Source organism: Mirounga leonina, unplaced genomic scaffold (genome assembly GCF_011800145.1).
Source record: "Mirounga leonina isolate KUSES-001 unplaced genomic scaffold, KU_Mleo_1.0 Mir_93, whole genome shotgun sequence".
In the NCBI taxonomy this organism is placed as follows: Eukaryota; Metazoa; Chordata; class Mammalia; order Carnivora; family Phocidae; genus Mirounga; species Mirounga leonina.
The window spans coordinates 21129543-21146782 of record NW_023270854.1 but is presented as its reverse complement, the minus strand read 5'-3'; the positions used below and the strand labels follow the sequence as shown (position 1 = coordinate 21146782).

General features: G+C 36.9%; 1 protein-coding gene and 1 non-coding gene across 2 annotated transcripts in view; one reads left to right on the top strand and one right to left on the bottom strand.

Annotated features, from left to right (window-relative positions):
- DCC (DCC netrin 1 receptor) overlaps nt 1-17240 on the top strand; it is a 1173370-nt gene that overhangs the window by 942188 nt on the left and 213942 nt on the right. The window contains exon 13 of the mRNA XM_034996274.1: nt 13529-13670. Within this exon, the coding sequence (XP_034852165.1) occupies nt 13529-13670 (142 nt within the window). The remainder of the gene's footprint in view (nt 1-13528; nt 13671-17240) is intronic.
- On the bottom strand, nt 15688-15794 carry LOC118004847. Its single transcript, XR_004677723.1, has one exon. It is a non-coding gene; the product is annotated as a U6 spliceosomal RNA (small nuclear RNA).

Genomic DNA, 17240 nt, shown 5'->3' with positions numbered 1-17240 from the left:
TAATTGCTGCTAGGCATCGATATTAAGGTATTGGCTATGTGGGAATAATTTATGCAATCACTGAAAATCCTCAAATATGATCAAGAAAAATTATTATCTGTCAAAAACTAAGTATTGCTCATGTAATCATTAGTACAATTAAGTTCTCCAGGCTTAGCAAGTGATTTACAACCATTTGTAGACATACTAAAGCACAATTATTTTCCTTGTTTCAATATGTGCATTGAGATTAGGGTCATTTATAAGACTTATAAAAGGTCACTCAACAAAGACACAGCAAAGTAGTTACGGGAAATTATAAGGTTATTATAAGGTTCTACCTCTTGGTCAAAGTTTAATGTCTTCATTTGTATTTTTATTTTCTATTTGAATTTACTTTAGACTTTAAAAAATTAATTTGTACTCCATAGAAAATAACCCATCTTGATTTGCCAAGGGCTACTTACAGGAAGACTAATACTAATAGTATTAAAAACTAATTATTGAAATTCAGATTTTATTCCTTTCAAGAATATTTTGTGGGAGAATTTAGGTGAGTAGAATTGCCAAGTAGAAGTTCTATGATTATTTTAGCATAAAATAATAAAAATATTAGGCTCAAACATTGGATAATCTTTCTGTGATAGTACAAGATGACTTCTGTCCATCATTTAACTCTGTGTCTCAATTTCTTCTTTTGCAAAATTGTAAAATGGTAATAATATCTGTCATGGCTACCTTGAAGCATTGAAAAATAAAATACACATGATAAGTAATGGAATATAAACATAAGGTATGATTCTTCATCAATCTGATTTTCTTTACTAGTTTCTAAAACACTTGAGAAGAAAGAACACATCCACGCATGTGCATGTATGTGTGGGAGGAGGGGCTCAGAGAAAAGGGGTAGATGAGTGTATTTGTAATTAAGGCTATGTATTCTTTGGGGTCCAGGGACATTATATTATTAGTTTATTCACTAGTTTGTCTCTTTAGCCATTGCCTTAAATGAGCCCACTGATCTAACATGTCTCCTTGGCATGTCCCAAAAAACTTTTAACATTTTTCCAATCTACCTTTCCATTACATTGTCCTATATGTCCCATTGGCTCTAGCCATTAAGGGACTACTTGACTTTCACTTGAAGGTGCTGTACATTGTCATGACATCGTGAGCTTACTCTTGATATGCCCTTTGTCTTAAGTATGTTATTTATCCCCTCCATAAAGTTCTACTCATATTTGAAGTCTTTCTTGATTCATATTTGAAGTCTTTCTCAAACACATGAGACAGAATTAATTTCTCCCTCTATTGTATTTCCACTGTAATTTTCTGGGACTCTCTGTTTTAGTATTTAACACTTTGTGTTTTCATTGAGTTTATGTGTATATTTCCTCAGCCAGAATGGATATACCATGACTTATCTGGGTGTTTCTATAGTCCCAAAGATAGTGTTTGCTACACTGCAGCAATGCAGTTAATATATTTTGAATGAGTAATAACTGAATGAATTACACTCTCAGCCTCTTAAACTCCTATGGGAGGCAATATTAAATAGTAAAGAATGCCAGCTTCAGAGTCATATAATCAGTTCAGATCCTTCCTCTATCACTTGGTGGCCGCATAGGTTCAAGGTACTTTCCCATCTGTGTCCTGATTTATATGATTGTACAAAAAATGTGACAATAGACCTTAACTCATAAGATCATTATGAGGATAAAAAACCTGACATGGATATATAGGGTGCTTAGACCATTCACAGGTCTATAGTAAGGAAACAAAGTATTGTTAAAAAACATTTTTTAAGAGTGACATTTAGTTTGTCACATTTAAAGGGTAATAAAGGTGAGATAAATGGTCTCAGTAATGTCATACTCTTTCAGATATATTCTGACTTAAATAGTCATATTAATTCTATTTATCTAAGTTCTTCTAAAATTATTAAAATGCCTTTGTTATATCATTACGCTTGATTCTAATTATTTTCAGAGTCTGTATTTGCAGATTCACCTACCTGCTAAAATGTATTTGTAACCCCAAATCAATACCCACCCTTTCCAGTCATTTGTGGACTTGTACACATACAGAACCATGTAACCATTGGAACCTCCAGAAGCACACATTCCCAGCTAAGGTTGAACAAGAAGATACTTCTTGTACTGTAACCAAGTGTCCTTTTTGTGGTCAAATAAATGCCACTTATTTATTTATTTATTTATTTATTTATTTATTTATTTATTTATTTATTTATTTATTTACTTTGGCTTGCTATTGGTGATTTTGCTATTTAAAATGCTACCCAAGCATAATGCTGTTTAGTATCACTTTTTGCAAGAGACTGTGACGTGCCTTAGGGAGAAAATCCATGTGTTAGATAAATTTCATCCTGGCATGCGTTACAGTGCTATTGGCCATGAGTTCAATGTTAATGTGTTGACAATAATATTAGATAAGATGTCTTTAAACAGAAACACACATAAAACAAGGTCATGTATTGATGAGTTGACAAAAATGTTGTAAACAAAGGCTCATAAGAACCTAAACCTTTATTTTCCCTAGGAGCAATATTACCATATTTACAAGTACAGTGTTTGTGGCAATGTTATAGAACATGGCTACTGCAAATCATGAGAATTGACTGGCATGTCACTGACATTTTAAAAATGCTTAGCCAGTAACTGACTTTATGTAATTTTTTAAATCCTTTTACAAAGGCACTTAGTCATTTGTAGAGTAACAGCTAATTTGTAGTAATCTAAAAGAGGAGGCTTAGACTTCAGTTTCCCCAGAGAATACTTTCCTGACTCTGCTACACTTCCACATGACTGAAACAATATCAAAGTGTTCCTGCCATTGTGGGCCAGGGACTCAGAAATCCACTCCCTGACTCTGTGTCTGGCCTCTTTCTGACAGTCATTTATTTCTACCACCTCAAAAGAACAACTTCATATGTTATTTTAAAAATTAATTTACAGAGTCTGGGAGGTTCAGTGAGTTAAGTGTCCGACTCTTGATTTCGGCTCAGGTCATGATCTCAGGGTCGTGAGATTGAGCCCCTCTATGGGCTCTACTTGAGATTCTCTTTCTCCTTCTTCCTCTGCCCCGCCCCCCACTCACTCTCTAAATTAATTAATTAATTAATTAATTAAATAAATAAATAAATAAATAAAATCTTAAAAAATAATTAGCTTAAATGTTGATCAAAGTATTACACGCACATTGTTTTTTCAAATAGGCTTGTAACTAAAACCAATAGACTCTTCCTCCCCAAACCCTGTTTCCATTCCCTCCAGATTCCCATGTTCATCCCTCTTTCTTTTCTGGAATTTATCTTCATGTTTTTCAATAATGTGCTCAGGTATCTGTCCCTTAATTTCTCAGCTTTAATTCACCAGTTTTAGATATCACCTGCTGATTTATTTTTATGTCAGGATTTAGCACTCTTGTACACTTCCATCCCTATTCCCCTTCACCGATCTTCTTCCTTTTTTTCTCCTCCTACTCTTCCTTCTCTTGCTCTTCATTCTTATTCTAGTCCTTCTTCTTCTCAGAGGTGCAGTTAATTAAAGTGAAATGCACAAAACTTCAGTGTTTATTTCTACAACTATTATTTCACTAGAGCTGCCATAGCAAACACCACAGACAAGGAAACCTAAACAAACCCAGATAGTTGTTTTCTTAGACCTCTGGAGGCTGGAAGTCAAAGTTCAAAGTATCAGCAGAGTTATTTCTTCCTCATCCTCTCTCCCTCTTCTTCCACTGTCTTTACATGATCTTCTTCTGTGTGTGTCTCCAGATCTCCATTTCTTATAATGACACCAGTCATATTGGATTTGGTCCTATGCTAATTGACCTCCTTTAACCTAATAATTTCTTCAAAGTCCCTACCTCCAAATACACTCAAATTCTGAGGTATTGGGGATTAAAACTTCCACATGTGAATTTAGAGCAGGGGCGTGATTTACCCCATAATGATATATTTTGACAATTGTATCCACCCATGTAACTAATGTGAAACAAAGATGCAGAATGTTTCCATCACACTGAAAAGTCTCCTTTTTCCCATATTCATCAGTCCCCCAGTGCAACTGCCATGAGCAACTGCTGGTCTGTTTTGTATTACTATAAAATAGTTTTGCCTATTCTTGAACTTCATATAAATGGAATTATACAGTATGTACTCTTTTGAGTTTATGTCTCATTATATCCAATCTTACATCATATTAAAATTTTCTTTACTGTATTACTGAGAATTCCATTTTCTTTTTCTGTTTTGGATTCTCTCTTTCTTGGATTTCATATCTTTTTCTCTCTGTTTGCCCTCTCATTTTTCCAAAGCATACCCTCATTAGTCTCCTGATGAAGGGAATGCAGATGGATATCTTTGAAACATGTGTTTCTGAAAAGACTTGTACTTATATAAGCATATATTCTTATACTTGTGTTATATTTTCCTTATACTTGATCATTTGTTTGTATAGCCTTGGAAGTCCAGGTTTAAAATCCTTTAGGATTAGAATTTTGTAAATACTTTTCTATTGTTTTCTAACTCTGAATGTTGTTGAGAAATCTTACTCCTTACAATTTTTACTCCTGATCATTTTTTTTTAAGATTTTATTTATTTATTTGACAGAAAGATAGAGATAGAAAGAGCAGGAACACATGCAGAGGGAGTGGGAGAGGGAGAAGCAGGCGTCCCGCCGAGCAGGGAGCCAGATGCAGGGCTCAATCCCAGGACTCTGGGATCATGACCTGAGCCTAAGGCAGACGCTCAACGACTGAGCCCCCAGGCGCCCCTACTTCTGATCATTTTTTATGTGACCTGCTTTTTTTCATCCATTCTGGAAACTTTGGGATTCTCTCTCCCCCATGATGCTACAGTATTTCACAGTAATGTGCCTTAATGTAGTTTTTTTTTTTTCGTGCATGATGTCAGATATTCCATAATCGCTTCTAGACTGAAGTCTCAAATCTTCCAGTTCTGCAAGGTTTTTATTGGAGGGAAGGGTTCTTGTTTTTCTTTCTGTTCTTTGCTAATTTTTTGCTTCTATTTTTCCTATTTTTTCATTATTTCATCTTATTACTTGGATGTTGGAAATTATGGACTAAACCTCTAATTTCTTATCTTTTCTCTTCAAATTTCTATGATCATCTTTTTTTTTCCCCACTGAATTTAAGGAATTTTCTTTAATTTATCTTCCAACTTACTTATCGAATATTTAACTAGTACAACCAAATTATAAATGTCATAATAATTTAAAAGAATCTTTCATTTTTTCTGTATTTTTATTCCTTTCACAGATATAATATATTCTCTTAGATTGCTAGGTATTAGTGACAACTTTTTGGATCCTTTCTCTCCTCTAAGCATCAGTGCTATTTCCTTCAAGGGCCATTATGTTCTTATGTGTTTTTTCCTCTGTCTTTTATAGTAAAGGCTTTTTTTTTTTTTTTAATGTCTGAGTGTCTTAAATTGTTGGTTTACATTAAAATGAAATATGTACTAAAAAGCTGATAGCAAAGTGCAAATTGTAGTTCATGAGTGGGGTTCTTAAGTGGGAGCCTCATTATTGGGGGATTGATCAGAAACCTGGCTATTGTTTTCTCTAGGACCAAACTTACAATTTTCTCTAGAGAATTATTACCTGATATTCTGCCTGGGGAATATAAACCTGCTTCTTTTTTTTTTTTTTTAAGATTTTATTTATTTGACAGAGATAGAGAGCACAAGCAGGCAGAGCGGCAGGCAGAGGGAGAGGGAGCAGACTCCCCGCTGAGCAGGGAGCCTGATGCGGGACTCGATCCCAGGACCCCGGGATCATGACCTGAGCTGAAGGCAGACGCTTAACCAACTGAGCCACTCAGGTGCCCTATACATCTGCTTCTTATTGTTCTTAATGCAGATGGAATGCAGAAGAAAGAAGACTTGGGTGTCTTTGACTTAATAAGTCAAAAATAAGTCCCTTGCCCTCATCTCTACCCTTTTCTGTGCCTGATATCTCTAAATCTGTGGATTCTGTTTCAATAACCCTAGAGGATGAAACTCCCAGCTACTCCTAGGTCACTGAGTGTTGGTAGATTGATTTTGCTGGATGTGGGTAGGACCTCAATCCATCTTTTATTTCAGAACCATGCTTCAGTCTTGTCTTTCAAGGTATTTAGGAAGCAACAATTTCTAATCCTACCTGAACTTTGTCATGCAAATCACCTTGTTTTTCATTAATACCTCTTTTTAATTTTGTTTATTTTATTATGTTATGTTAATCACCATACATTACATCATTAGTTTTTGATGTAGTGTTCCATGATTCATTGTTTGCGTATAACACCCAGTGATCCATTCAATATGTGCCCTCCTTTATACCCATCACCAGGCTAACCCATCTTCCCACCCCCCTCCCCTCTAGAACCCTCAGTTTGTTTGTCAGAGTCCATAGTCTCTCATGGTTCTTCTCCCCCTCCGATTTCTACCCCTTCATTTTTCCCTTCCTACTATCTTCTTCTTTTTTTTTTTTAACATATAATGTATTATTTGTTTCAGAGGTACAGGTCTGTGATTCAACAGTCTTACACAATTCACAGCACTCACCATAGTACATACCCTCCCCAATGTCTATCACCCAGCCACCCCATCCCTCCCACCCCCCACCAATCCAGCAACCCTCAGTATGTTTCCTGAGATTAAGAATTCCTCATATCAGTGAGATCATATGATACTTGTCTTTCTCTCATTGACTTATTTCACTCAGCATAACACCCTCCAGTTCACGTTGTTGCAAATGGCAAGATCTCACTCCTTTTGATGGCTGTGTAATATTCCATTGTATATATATACCACTTCTTCTTTATCCATTCATCTATCGATGGACATCTTGGCTCTTTCCATAGTTTGATTATGGTGGACATTGCTGCTATAAACATGCCCCTCCAGATCACTACATTTGCACCTTTGGGGTAAATACCCAGTAGTGCAATTGCTGGATCATATGGTAGCTCTATTGTCAACTTTTTGAGGAACCTCCATTCTGTTTTCCAGAGTGGCTGCACCAGCTTGCATTCCCACCAACAGTATAGGAGGGTTCCCCTTTCTCCACGTCCCAGCCAACATCTGTCATTTCATGGCTTGTTAAATTTAGCCATTCTGACTGGTGTGAGGTGGTATCTCATTGAGGTTTTGATTTGGATTTCCCTGATACCAAGTGATGTTGAGCACATTTTCATGTGTCTGTTGGCCATTTGAATGTCTTCTTTGGAAAAATGTCTGTTCATGTCTTCTGCCCATTTCTTGATTGGATTCTTTGTTCTTTGGGTGTTGAGTTTGATAAGTTCTTTATAGATTTTGGATATTAACCTTTTATCTGATATGTCATTAGCAAATATCTTCTCCCATTCTGTTAGTTGTCCTTTGGTTTTGTTGACTGTTTCCTTTGCTATGCAAAAGCTTTTTATCTTAATGAAGTCCCAATAGTTCATTTTTGGATTTTGATGGACTCCTATCCCACATTTAGGTCTTTCAACAATTTTGAGTCTATTTTTGTGTGTGGTGTAAGGAAATGGTCCAGTTTCATTCTTCTGCATGTGGCTGTCCAATTCTCCCAACACCATTTGTTGAAGAGACTGTCTTTTTCCATTGGACATTCTTTCCTGCTTTGTCAAAGATTAGTTGGCCATAGAGTTGAGGGTCCATTTCTGGGCTCTCTATTCTGTTCCATTGATCTATGTGTCTGTTTTTGTGCCAGTACCATACTGTGTTGATGATGACAGCTTTGTAATAGAGCTGAAAGTCTGGAATTGTGATGCCACCAGCTTTGCTTTTCTTTTTCAACACTCCTCTGGCTATGCGGGGTCTTTTCTGGTTCCATACAAATTTTAGGATTATTTGTTCCATTTCATTGAAAAACGTGGATGGTATTTTAATAGGGATTGCATTAAATGTGTAGATTGCTCTAGGTACCTTGACATCTTCACAATATTTGTTCTTCTAATCCATGAGCATGGAACGTTTTTCCATTTCTTTGTGTCTTCCTCAATTTCTTTCATGAGTATTCTATAGTTTTCTGAATACAGATTCTTTTCCTCTTTGATTAGATTTATTCCTAGGTATCTTATGGTTTTGGGTGCAATTGTAAATGGGATCGACTCCTTAATTTCTCTTTCTTCTGTCCTGTTGTTGGTGTATAGGAATGCCACTGATTTCTGTGCATTGATTTTATATCCTGCCACTTCACTGAATTCCTGTATGAGTTCTAGCAGTTTTGGGGTGGGGTCTTTTGGGTTTTCCACATAAAGTATCATATCATCTGCAAAGAGTAAGAGTTTGACTTCTTCTTTGCCCATTCAAATGCCTTTTATTTATTTTTGTTGTCTGATTGCTGAGGCTAGGACTTCTAGTACTATGTTGAATAGCAGTGGTGATAGTGGACATCCCTACCATGTTCCTGACCTTAGGGGGAAAGCTCTCAGTGTTTCCCCATTGAGAATGATATTTGCTGTGGGTTCTTCATAGATGGCTTTTATGATATTGAGGTATGTACCCTCTATGCCTATACTCTGAAGAGTTTTGATCAAGAAAGGATGCTGTACTTTGTCAAATGCTTTTTCTGCATCTATTGAGAGGATCATATGGTTCTTGTTCTTTCTTTGATTAATGTATTGTATCTCATTGATTGATTTGTGGATGTTGGACCAACCTTGCAGCCCAGGAATAAATCCCACTTGGTTGTGGTGAATAATCCTCTTAATGTACTGTTGGATCCTATTGGCTAGTATTTTGGTGAGAATTTTTGCATCCATGTTCATCAAGGATATTGGTCTGTAATTCTCCTTTTTGATGGGGTCTTTGTCTTGTTTGGGATCAAGGTAATGGTGGCCTCATAAAACGAGTTTGGAAGTTTTCCTTCCATTTCTTTTTTTTGGAACAGTTTCAGAAGAATAGGTATTAATTCTTGAAATGTTTGGTAGAATTCCCCTGGGAAGCCATCTGGCTCTGGGCTCTTGTTTGTTGGGAGATTTTTGATGACTGCTTCAATTTCCTTAGTGGTTATAGGTCTGTTCAGGTTTTCTATTTCTTCCGGGTTCAGTTTTGGTAGTTGATACATCTCTAGGAATGCATCCATTTCTTCCAGGTTATCTAATTTGCCTACATAGAGTTGCTCATAATATGTTCTTATAATTGTTTGTACTTTGGTATTGGTTGTGATCTCTCCTCTTTCATTCGTGATTTTATTTCTTTGGGTCCTTTCTCTTTTCTTTTTGATAAGTCTGTCCAGGGGTTTATCAATCTTGTTAATTCTTTCAAAGAACAAGCTCCTAGTTTTGTTGATCTGTTCTACTGTTCTTTTGGTTTCTATTTCATTGATTTCAGCTCTGATCTTTATTATTTCTCTTCTCCTGCTGGGTTTAGGCTTTATTTGCTGTTCTTTCTCCAGCTCCTTTAGGTGTAGGGTTAGGTTGTGTATTTGAGAACTTTCTTGTGTCTTGAGAAAGGCTTGTATTGCTATATACTCCTCTTAGGACCGCCTTTGCCGCATCCTAAAGATTTTGAACAGTTGTGTTTTCATTTTCATTTCTTTCCATGAATTTTTTAAATTTTTCTTTAATTTCCTGGTAGACCCATTCATTCTTTAGTAGGATGCTCTTTAGCCTCCATGTATTTGAGTTCTTTCCAACTTTCCTCTTGTGATTGAGTGCTAGTTTCAAAACATTGTGGTCTGAACATATGTAGGGAATGATCCCAGTCTTTTGGTACCAGTTGAGACCTGATTTGTGACCTAGGATGTGATCTATTCTGGAGAATGTTTCATGGGCACTAGAGAAGAATGTGTATTCTGTTGCTTTGGGATAGAATGTTCTGAATATATCTGTGAAGTCCTTTTGGTCCAGTGTGTCATTTAAAGCCTTTATTTACTTGTTGATGTTTTGCTTAGATGATCTGTCCATTTCAGTTATGGGGGTGATAAAGTCCCCTACTATTATTGTATTGTTGTCAATGTGTTTCTTTGCTTTTGTTATTAATTGCCTTATATAACTGGCTGCTCCCATGTTAGGGGTATAGATATTTACAACTGTTAGATCTTCTTGTTGGATAGACCCTTTAAGTAGGATATAGTGTCTTTCCTCATCTCTTAATATAGTCTTTGGTTTAAAATCTAATTTGTCTGATATAAGGATTGCCACCCCAGCTTTCTTTTGGTGTCCATTAGCATGGTAAATGGTTTTCCACCCCCTCACTTTCAATCTGGAGGTGTCTTTGGGTCTAAAATGAGTCTCTTGCAGACAGCATATCAATGAGTCTTGTTTTTTTTATCCAATCTGATACCCTGTGTGTTTTGATTGGGGCATTGAGCCCATTTACATTCAGGGTAACTATTGAAAGATAGGAATTTAGTGCCATTGTATTGCCTGTAAGGTGACTGTTACTGTATATTGTCTGTGTTCCTTTCTGGTCTATGTTGCTTTTAGGCTCTCTCTTTGCTTAGAGGACCCCTTTCAAGATTTCTTGTAGGGCTGGTTTTGTGTTTGCAATTCCTTTAGTTTTTGTTTGTGCTGGAAGCTTTTTATCTCTCCTTCAATTTTCAGTGACAGCCTAGCTGGATATAGTATTCTTGGCTGCATATTTTTCTCATTTAGTGCTCTGAATATATCATGCCAATCCTTTCTGGCCTGCCAGGTCTCTGTGGATAGGTCTCTTGCCAATCTAATGTTTCTACCATTGTAGGTTACAGATCTCTTCTCCCGAGCTGCTTTCAGGATTTTCTCTTTGTCTCTGAGACTCTTAAGTTTTACTATTAGATGTTGGGGTGTTGACCTATTTTTATTGATTCTGGGGTGGGTCCTCTGTGTCTCCTGGATTTTGATGTCTGTTTCCTTCCCCAAATTAGGGAAGTTCTCTGCTATAATTTGCTCCAATATACCTTCTGCCCCTCTCTCTCTTTCTTCTTCTTCTGGGATCCCAATTATTCTAATATTGTTTCTTCTTATGGTATCGCTTATCTCTCGAATTCTGCCCTCATGATCCAGTATTTGTTTATCTCTCTTTTTCTCAGCTTCTTTATTTTCCATCATTTGGTCTTCTATATAACTAATCCTCTCTTCTGCCTCATTTATCCTAGCAGTTAGAGCCTCCATATTTTATTGCACCTCATTAATAGCCTTTTTGATTTCGACTTGGTTAGATTTTAGTTCTTTCATTTCTCCAGAAAGGGTTTCTCTAATATCTTCCATGCTTTTTTCTAGCCCAGCTAGTATCTTTAAAATTGTCATTCTGAACTCCAGTTCTGACATCTTACTAATGTCTGTGTTCATTAGCTCCCTGGCAGTCGGTACTGCCTCTTGTTCTTTTTTTTTTTTTTGAAGTGATTTTTTCCATCTTGTCATTTTGTCCAGAGGATAGATGAATGAGAGAACAAAATGCTAACAGGGTAACATCGACCCCAGAAAAATATACACTAAACAAATCAGAAGAGACCTGAAACAGGGGGAAAAGAAAGGGAAAGAAAGAAAAAAGAAAAAAAAAAAAGAATATGGTCAAATATGATCATCCGGGTCATAGATCAGTGCCACACACTAGCTTTTGGGCATATTTTGGTCTGTTAGAAGAAAGTGCCTCTCAAAATTTTGAAGAAAGAAAAACTTATGTATGTACAAAAATAAGGGTAAATAGGATGAAGGGATGGAATATGACTGTAAAGATGAAAGTTATAATAGATTTTATAAAAGGAATTGATAAGAAGTTGGTTGAAAAAAGAAAAAAGAGGAATTTAAAAAAAGGGAGAGAATGTGATCAGGCAGGAGACTAGAACAAAGCCATACACTAGAGATTTAGGGTATATTTTGGTCTATTAGAAGAAACTGTATCCCAAAATTTTAAAGAGAGAACTTAAATATATACCAAAAATATGGTTAACTACTATGAAGGGATAGAATATGAGTCTAAAAATGAAAAACAAAATGGATTTTTTAAAAAAGGGATTGATAAGATGTTGGTTGGAAAAGGGAAAGAGAAAAATTCAAAAAAAAAAGAAAATTAAAAAAATTAACTTTGAAAGACTAAAGAATCACAGGGGAAAAAAGCCATGAATTCTATGTGCTGTATTCCCCTAGTGATGACATTCTGCTGTTCTCATTGATCAGTAAACTTGGTCTTGGCCGGTTGTTCTTGCTGATCTTCTGGGGGAGGGGCCTGTTGCCATGGTTCCCAAATGTCTTTGCCGGATGCGGAATTGCCCTGCCCTTGCCGGGTCTGGGCTAAGTAATCTGCTTGGGTTTGCTCTCAGGAGCTTTTGTTCCCTGCAAGCTTTCCGTTCAGCTTTGGAGGAGGAGAGTGAAAATGGCGGCCTCCCAGTCTCTGCCCTGGAGGAGCCAAGAACTTGGGGCCCCGCTCCTCAGTGAGCCCCCAGAGAAAAGCAGTCAATCACTCCTGTCTCCCTGGTCTCCGGCCGCACTCTGTGCTCACTGGCCTGTGACCGAGCGTTTCTATCTCTGGCGCCCAACCCTGTGTGGAGTCTCCAAACCCAGCAGATCCCTGCAGTGCGCTCCCACACCGCTCCTCCCAGGGGAGGAAGGGGAGTCTCCCTGGATCTGCCACTTGTTGGGTCCCTGCTGGAGGAGCAGTGGCCCGACTGTGCCGTGGATCACGGTTTATGGCAACCCCGAACTGAGAGCCCACTCCTCGGCTCTGTCTCTGCAGCCGGTTTCCCTGCTGTGATACCTGGGAGCTCTGCCGCTCTCAGGCACCCCGGGTCTTTCTGTGACCCCGAAGGTCCTGAGACCACACTGTCCCACGAGGGTTCCACCCCCCGCTTAGCCACCAGAGTGACGTCCCTCAGCGGAGCTGACTTCTAAAAGTTCCGATTTTGTGTTCTGCGGCTCTATCACTTGCTGGGAGCGGCCATCGGAGGCCCCCTCCCCCGCCATCTATCCTCCCGAATATCGCCTTGGATTCACTTCTCCACACATCCTACCTTCCAGAAAGTGGTTGCTTTTCTGTTCAGAGAGTTGCTGCTATTCTTTTCTTTGGTCTCCTGTTGAGTTCGTAGGTGTTCAGAATGGTTTGATCCCTATCTAGCTGAGTTCCTGGGACCAGACGAAATTTAGGTCTCCTACTCCTCCGTCATCTTGCTCCTCTGCTTCATTAATATCTCTTAAAGGGTAATTTAGGTTTCATCTTTCTGCTTTGGCTCAGCCACCACACTTCCCTCAGTTTGCACCTCTTAAATATTTGTTAAAATCACTCATCCATTAGACTCCTATTCTCTATTTCCTTATAGGTTTATACCCTTTAGAATATTTTACCATCATTTTAGTGGCATTTACAAAGGAGAGGGGATAATGCATGTAATCAATCAAATGAATTGTGCATTTTTGTCAAAATCATACAAAGAGGAATACTGTCAGGTAGTAAGAATGGGTTTAATCTGGTTCTATGGGGTAATCCCTAGCACTTCCTGCCTCTCTGCTTTATTCGCACTTAGTTTTGGGTCATTTTTTGACCCCATCCTGTTGTCCTTATTTTCTCCAGTGTTTTAATTTACATCGATTATTTTGCAGAGTATCAAAGTAAGCTGGCTGCCTCCTCCGTCAGGCACACAAAATGGATTTATTACCGGTTATAAAATTCGACACAGAAAGACGACCCGCAGGGGTGAGATGGAAACATTGGAGCCCAACAACCTCTGGTACCTCTTCACAGGTCAGTGTTCACACGGTGCAGTGTTGCAAGGTTTTGATGAATTAAATGCTTTAGGAATAAAATATACTCTCACTTCAAGGGAACACCTTTTTTTTGTTTGTTTCCTGACAGGTGATGTTTATTGGTCTGAACAAAAATAACCTTTACATTTTTAACTCGATATTCTCTATAATGCTTTCAGTACATATTTTGCTTCTGGATCATCATCTTAATAAATGGATCAGATTTTTTTTTATCCATATTAGCTTCTCAGCATTGCTGATTCAACAACAGCTCCTCTTGTCAAATAACTTTTAACATTTTAACTAATAACCTTAAAAAGCCATCTAATCAAATAGTTCCAAGTTTAAGTCACTTCAATCCCTCCTTCCCCTAATCTCCAGCGGTGAGGATGGGGTTGGAAAATGTGGAGAATGGTAGTTTGGGAAATAAGCAGATTATTCTACTTTCCATAAATATAAAAGTAAATTCACTTTTGTAGCAATATTGGTGGAACTCATAGTAAGTCATGCTTCTTTATGAACGCTGGACCCAGTTTCTGTGCAGTATTTAGAAAATATGTGTTTTATTTTATAAAATGAATAATCATGTGTTTATTTTAACTATTGGAACCCTTAATTCATGTCAGGCCAGGTTCCTAGAAAACAGAGTCTGAGGTATGCTTTCAAGGTAATGCCTCTTGGGGGGTGCAAGCCTAGGAAAGCACCAGTGAGGGAACAAAGAAAGTGACCAGGGGAGAAGAGAAATCAATGATGGTGGCATATCATTGAGCTGGACACAAGTTTAGAGAAAGCACAGAGTTTGCTCAGCCTCCCCAGGGTGTCTCCTGAGAGGCCACCTGAAGTACTATGTATCACAATCAGTGGCTGGATAGGAAGCCTGTCATTGGTCAAAGTCCACCAGTAGGCTGTTATCTATTCTGTATCTCCAAACAGCACCTGAGAAGTCAGAGCATACAGTGAGTATGCAAACACGGAATTCTCTCCTTGTCTGTAAATACTTTATATGGTGGTTGCTTAGTCTAAGGTAGCAACAGCACTCAAGAGGGCTTTATAGCTCTAACAAGAGCATGAACTATTGCCAGGAACTTGGAAAGCAAATCATATAGCAGTGGCTCATGATAAGAACTGGTGGGTGAAGTTGAGCAATCTGGAATGGAACATAAACTGGGTCCAGGAAAATATACAAACTCAAATTCATAACTTACAGCTAGTAAGAAAATTATCACTGTGAATGAGAAGAGAAGAAAGTAACTCCTTATTTACTCCTTTGTCTATACCACATACTCAGTAAATTTCCATTTGAAATCATAGCATGTACACACACACACAACACACATTTTAAGCTACTTGTTTAGCCCACACTCTGAGACTTGGTCAAAACCTGTTTTTTTTCCCCTCATGTTTTTTTTTTTTTTTTCTTTTATGCCAATACAATTTTAGCATAATGGTGAGAATGCTTCCAAGGTAGGTTGTCAAAAATCACATTACTTGTTTTATACCTGGATAAAATCTCTTAGGCAGATATTATTGCCTATCAGCAGAAGTTATGGCACTCTACCACATCATTTAAAAAGCTTAAGAAAAGCCAAGATCCTATGTCTTTTTTCCTGATGAAATTATGGGAAGAAGGTAACGATAACTGGATTCGAGGTGAGGCATATGGGCTCAATGGGATACTTAGTACAACATGTAGTTTCTTTTGAAAGAAAGCACCAAGATTGAAAAAAATCTTGCTGAAAAGTTTTTAGTATAATTCCTAAGATATCATATTAGACTAGAAGAAGAGCCTCTAAGGATAATTATATCCAAGACTTTTCCCCCCACTTTTATGTCGCTGTGTAAGTTTAAGGTATACAACGTAATGGTTTGAATTTTGTTTATTGTGAAATGACTGCCCCTGTCAGTTTAGTTAGCAGCCATTATATCAGATAGATACAATAAAAAGAAAAAGAAAAAAATTTCCTTGTTTTGGGAACTCTTAGGATCTACTTTCTTAAAATTTTGATCTATATCATACAAATGTGGAATGCTTCATGAATTTGCAAGTCATCCTCATATAGGAGCTGTGCTAATCTTCTCTGTATCACTCCAGTTTTAGTATATGTGCTCCTGGAGCAAGCACCATGCCTTATTTTTTAGTAGATATTGGCATTTGAAGCCCTGAAACCTTTTTTTAAAATTTATTTTCCTTCTCAAATGAAAAAGGTTAAAAACATAAAATAAAATTTTTATACAATAATTAATTAAAGGATGAGTGTTCCAATTGAAAAAACTAAGGATAGGATACTCAATTTATAGAACTATAAATAGCCAATATGCATGATAAAATGTTCAAACTCATTAGTAGAGAAATGCAAATTGAAAGAAAAATGAGTTAGCATTTTCTTTTGATTAAAGTAATAAAGATATAAATGAATGATAATACCCTGTTCTGGAAAGCATACAAGAGAAATAATGAATACTCATATACTGCTGTGGGCCAGAAGATTCTAGAATCTCTCTGGAAAGCAATATGGAGATATGTGTTATAAACAGGTATAAATACATGTGTGTGAGAGAGAGAGTGAGAGAAAGAGAGAGAGAACTTCATAGATGTATGATCTAAGTTTTCTACTAGGAATTCCAATTCTTCAGCCATATTTTCTGCAAAGTTTTTAACAATAAACATGTTCACTGCACTGTTACTTTAAGCAAATTATAAGAAAAAAAGACCTCAAGTATCCAAATATAGGCAGTTACCTAAAAAATTTTGTCAAAATTCATATCATGGAATACTGTATATCTATTGAAATGATACAATGTAAAAATACTAAATTACATATTAAATATTTTTAAAATATTGTTACATGAATAACTAAACTTCAAATCAACATTAATGTGTGAGTCCATATTTATAAATAAAAAATATGAATTTGTAGAAAAATATTTAGAGTAATATATGCATACCAAAATATTGATACTGATTGTTACTTACATTTGTAACAACAGTAAAATATGTATTTTAAAATTGTATATATAAAGTGAAAAACAAAAATTCAAGCGTCTAATGTCATATTATGACTTCTGGTTATCAAAATTGCAAATTCCTCCCAGTAAAGCCAATTCTATGCCCACTGAACAGCTAAATGGTGAACAGTCCAGAAAATAAAGAATAGTAGCCACACGGCCAAAAAAACTGCTGATATGACTGTTTAGTATTTATGATATATATGGCAAATGGAATTTAATACATTCAACTCAGTATTATCAAACAAAGATTATCAAAATTTACCTAAATATACAAACATTTAGGACCTTTACTCTACAGAAAGTGAAATCACTTAAAAAAAAAAAAAAGCCAAAAGTCTGAAATAAAAGTGTCAGCAGGGATGGTTCCTTCTGGAGGTTCTGAGAGAAAACTCATCCATGTTTCTCTCCTAACCTCTGGTGGTTGCTGGCAATCCTTGTCATTACTTGGCTTACAGATATGCCTCTCCTATCTCTGCATAAGGATACCAGTCATTGGCTAGACCCCACTCTAAATCTAGGATGGTTTCATCTCAAGATCCTTAACTAATTATATTTATAA